Source organism: Gadus morhua, chromosome 3 (genome assembly GCF_902167405.1).
Source record: "Gadus morhua chromosome 3, gadMor3.0, whole genome shotgun sequence".
NCBI lineage: Eukaryota > Metazoa > Chordata > Actinopteri > Gadiformes > Gadidae > Gadus > Gadus morhua.
In genome coordinates this window covers 20,357,607-20,362,606 of record NC_044050.1, presented here as the reverse complement: position 1 = coordinate 20,362,606, position 5,000 = coordinate 20,357,607, and the positions used below count along the sequence as shown (strand labels likewise).

The following is a 5,000-nucleotide window of genomic DNA, read 5'->3' as shown; positions in this document are numbered from 1 at the left end:
CTCTCTCTCTCTCTCTCTCTCTCTCTCTCTCTCTCACTCAGTCCCTCTCTTAGTCTCTCTCTCTCTCTCTCTCTCTCTCTCACTCAGTCCCTCTCTTAGTCTCTCTCTCTCTCTCTCTCTCACTCAGTCCCTCTCTTAGTCTCTCTCTCTCTCTCTCTCTCTCTCTCTCTCTCACTCAGTCCCTCTCTTAGTCTCTCTCTCTCTCTCTCTCACTCAGTCCCTCTCTTAGTCTCTCTCTCTCTCTCTGTCTCTCTCTCTCTCTCTCAAACACATAGATAGACTCCAGCAAGGGGGGGAGGGGGGGGGTTGGGGGGAGGTCAGGGGTGGGGTTAGGGTCTTGGGGGGTGGGGGGGGGAGGAAGTGACACCTGCCTGGCCCCAGATACAGGACTCTGCTGAAGCGGTGCAGGGCAGCTGTGTTTGTTTTACTGCGAGCCCAAACACGCCGTATGATTCCACACCGCTACTTCACCTCCACAGTTCATCTCTGGCTGATAACAGCCATGGCGCGTCATTACCCGCCAACACACAAACTAAATCAAAACAGTGGACTCGACTCGCGGTAGCAAACTACGTACCCACTGTGAATAGCGGTATGACACACTACATGTTGCGTTATCGAGACACTACTCTCACACACACTATTGATATCAATCGAGTGGGTTGATCGTTTATCAATGTTAGTTGATTAATAGTTTGTCTAGTGACTAGATTCACTATTAACAAACTAGCACCTTGTAAATGCCAATAAACTCTCAATACTTTGATAAGCACTTTTCATTATGACAACCCTGATTCTCAGTTCTTTAAGACGCAATTAATTTAGCAATTATTTACAGAAATAAATACGGTCCGTACCACTTTTATGAACGTCACCAATTGATTTGTTAAACAGTGTCATGCAAAGGTATAGACCTACTGCTGCATACACACACACACAGCCACACACAAATCCAACCATACACAGCCAAAACATCCCTGTTTTGGCTCATTACATGATTGTGTTGCATTGCGGAAATACCTACGTCTGAACATGTGAGCACTTGTTTCACAACCCTTAAAAAAAATTGCCTCCTTTAAAAGAATTAATAAATACTTGCTTGCGCTGCATGAAAACAAAGTTATTAATGCACTGTTCTGCTATTTACTTTTGGTTGATTTCGCCAGCAGCAGCAGAATAGATAACTATCTTTAAAGAGGAACTGGAACAGAGCAAACAGGCGTCTGTTACACTGCCACTGTCCGCCACCGTGACCGTTCTCTCCCACCTCAACCTTACTCTCACCGTCTCTACCCCCTCTCCCCGTCTCGTTCGCAAGGCTTACCAGCTGAAACTCGGCCCGCCGCGAGTACGCGGCCTGGATGCCGGCGTCGGCCCAGAGGGCCCCCAGGGCCGGGACGTAGAGCTGGAACTCCCCGGGGTCCACGCCCGGGGCCCCGCCGCGGCCCTCCCACGACATCACCAGCATGCCCTGCTTCTCGTTCTCCCCGCACTGCCAGCCGATGCCCAGCTTGTCCCGGGCGTCCACCAGCACACGCATGCCCTGTGGGGGGTGAGACAGGGGGGTGAGGCAGGGAGATGAGGCAGGGGGTTGAGGCAGGGAGGTGAGTAAGGGGAGTGAGTAAGGGGGTGAGACATAGAGGAGAGACATGGGGTTGAGACCAGGGGGGTGAGACAAGGGGGGTGAGACATGGGGGTGAGACAGGGGGGTGAGACATGGGGGTGAGACAAGGGAGTTGAGAAGGGGATGTAAGACAGGGTGGTAAGACCGGGAGGTGAGACAAGATGGCGAGACAGGTAGGTGAGAAGGGGAGGTTAGACAGGCAGGTAAGACAGAGATGGGAGAAAGGGAGTGAGACAGGGGTTAAGACATATAAAACCTTAATATAATGATACAACCTAGTGGTACAGTACATAACTTGTTGTAGTTATTGCTCTCTGTCTGCCCTGCAAACATCCTGGCTGTGAAACTAGCACCAGTGGTGATTACAAGGGAACAAAGGAAAGTTTATGAGAATAGGTTGTTCTCATAAACTTTTCAAACACGGCAAACGTTATAAATATATTTTGCACAGAATTGATCCCCATTTTCTGAACTGTAAATGTTCAATGAAATATGATTATGTGTCTCATGCATCACAATCAATGCTATTGACACAGATACTGTAGCGGTGTCAAACACACCGAGAAAGACATCTGCACCACACTGTCACCATATGTTCTGCTGTTTTCTTCCAAAGTACAGCTCTGAGTGTCTGAGTGTGTCAGTGGTTTCCCTGCAGAGGAGATACGTGGTGATTAGACTGATAGTTTGGGTGGTCCCATGTGTAGCGACCTATCTAACCCAGTCTCATAACCCCAGTCTTTGATCTTTATTGACAGTCTTGTTCCCAACCTGCTCCTTATCACCTAGATCAGTGGTTTGTTTCCCAACCAGCCCATGACCCTACTTCTGATTCTGCATATATTTTGTGACCTCAACTTCTGACATTCTAGCACATCTGCTTCCAAGCAAATAAGTTTAGCATCTGCTCGTTATATCAATGCCCCAATAAACGATGTTGCCTTGCACCACAAGTGATTAATACTTCTCTCATGGCTACGAAGATTCATTAGGCGCATCTATATACAGAACATTTATCAGCCCTGTCAAACCCTATTTAAATATCGATCAAATATCCAACAGCTTATATAAGTCACCAAACTCCTGCACAACCCTGTATGCAAATCCGGCAACCCCAAATGGGGTCCCGGCACCTAGGTTGGGAACCACTTGATCCACGGGGTGTCTGTCTGCACAACTTCCATTAGTCCAGAAACTCCACTCCTCTCTCCTCAGCCTGAGACCAGGCAAGGAAGGAAGCCCAGCAAGGTCAGCAGAACACTAACCACCCCACGATAGTGCACTTAGCATTACCTATAACATGTGACGAGCTGTGTGCTAGTTTGCGCGCACATGCAATGATAGTGAATAGATATTCTAGATGTGTTGTGTGTTTGTGTGTGTGCGCATTTGCGTGGGTTTGCATGTGTGTGTGTGTGCGTGCATGAGTGTGGGTGTGCGCATTTGCGTGTGTGTGTTTACTTGTGTGTGTGTGTGCTTGTGTGGGGTGGGGGGGTTCTGCGTGTGTGTGGGAAGTGCCTTAATGACCAAATTGTCTAAGTCTAAATCCGACCTTTCCTATCCTTTTCCCCCTACATTAAAGCCATAGTGTACGTCCAAATGTATCCGTCATCCCAGCATTTTCTGAATAACCATAACATATTACAATAATAATACAGTTATCAGCTGGCGTGGGCCTTGCTGACCCTGCTCACGTCATGCTGATACATCGGCAGCAGGCCAGTAGCACAGGAACATGGGTGACCGTCGCTGACCCACAATGCCGTGCTGTGTTCCTCCTATACTGTAAACACAGCGCTCTGTTACAGAGTTTACTGGCCTGGCTTTAGACCTCTGCTCTTTTAGTAATGACACATGGCTGTCTGTCTGCTTGTTAGGCTGCCTATCTAGCTTATGTCTGCCTGTATGTTTGTGTGTCTGTCTACCATCCTGTAAGTCTTTTTGCCTTTATTTCTGTCGGCCTGTTTCTTTGGACTGTCTGCCTGTCTTGTTTCCGTCTTTCTGTCCGTCGCTTGCCTGTCTCGGGAGGATAGGAAACAGAGCAGAGACACTGTGCTGTCTTACATAATGTGTGTTGTTGAGAGAAGTTCAAGCTGTTGTTCAGAGACTGCCTGGTTTTGATGACTGATGGCATATCCTGCGATTATGCTGCGTTTTTGTGGTGTTTGTGAAATATTGCAAGCGAGCAACATGATTAGCTGGCCATTAGCTGTGTGACAGGACGGATGTAGCATACTCATCCCTCGGGAATAGCATTGAATTGCCAAGTTGCTCAAATCTGGCTCCACCAGAACACTACGTTTAAGATACATCATAGGATACTGTTCTTAAATATTACTTTAATCAGTTATGTTTTTTGTTGTATGCTTTAAGCCGACTTATTTGTGTGTGTGTGTGTGTGTGTGTGTGTGTGTGTGTGTGTGTGTGTGTGTGTGTGTGTGTGTGTGTGTGTGTGTGTGTGTGTGTGTGTGTGTGTGTGTGTGTTTGTGTGTGGGGGGGAGGGTTGTTTATGAGTGTTTGGGTGTGTGTAGGGGGGGTGTTTGTGTGTGTGTGTGTGTGTGTGTGTGTGTGTGTGTGTGTGTGTGTGTGTGTGTGTGTGTGTGTGTGTGTGTGTGTGTGTGTGTGTGTGTGTGTGTGTGTGTGTGTTTGCGCGTGGTGGTGTGGGGGGGGGGAGGGATATTAGAAGAAAACATTTACAAAATTCTCATAAATCCCCTTTTTTAATAGGGGCCTTGAAATGTTTTCCAGTGACATCAAAGATGCAATCCTGACGTCAGAAAGCAACTTGTAGGCCTTCATCTAGCGTTCATTCTTCTTACCTTTATTATATTTTCATAGATAGTGTCCCGAAAATCCAGGAGCGCTTTTTTGTCAAACTCTTTCCCGTTGATGATGCGCATCTGCTTGAGAAACGTTGACTTTCCACTCTCCCCTGCCCCGAGGAGGAGAATCTTCACTAGCCGTCGAACGGCCCTCCGCTCCCGGGCAAGCATAGCGTCTATCTCCCTACTCCTCCGCCGTGCTTCCCGCTCCTGAGCCGCGTCCCTCTCGCTGGTACTTTGTTTGCCGCCACCCGGCTCCCGGCTCGCTTCGGCCGGGAGTAGACATCGGCTCAGAGACCGGACCACTCCCGACATGGTCGTTGAGAAGTTCGTCAAAAGTTTATCTTAAAAGGTTGTCATTGTAGAGTGTGATGAACTATCATCGAAAAACCTTCGGGGGTTGATACAATCCAGCGAATGACGTTTGGGAGTTTAGCGGAATAGATCGACTAAGCGGTATTTAGGTTCTTACCGAGTGGATCCGTTATCTGGCATTCTCAGCTCATCGTTGAGGAGATAGCTCGTGTCCATCTTGGTTAGGCTGTCTCGATCCG

The 5,000-nt window shown here is 48.1% G+C and overlaps 1 protein-coding gene across 1 annotated transcript in view; it reads right to left on the bottom strand.

Annotated features, from left to right (window-relative positions):
* gna12a (guanine nucleotide binding protein (G protein) alpha 12a) overlaps positions 1 to 5,000 on the bottom strand; it is a 10,734-nt gene that overhangs the window by 5,469 nt on the left and 265 nt on the right. The window contains exons 1-2 of the mRNA XM_030350676.1: positions 4,444 to 5,000; positions 1,325 to 1,543 (exon numbers count right to left, since the gene is read on the bottom strand). The exon at positions 4,444 to 5,000 is cut by the window's right edge and continues 265 nt beyond it. Coding sequence (XP_030206536.1) covers positions 1,325 to 1,543; positions 4,444 to 4,761 — 537 coding nt within the window. The 5' untranslated portion in view covers positions 4,762 to 5,000. The remainder of the gene's footprint in view (positions 1 to 1,324; positions 1,544 to 4,443) is intronic.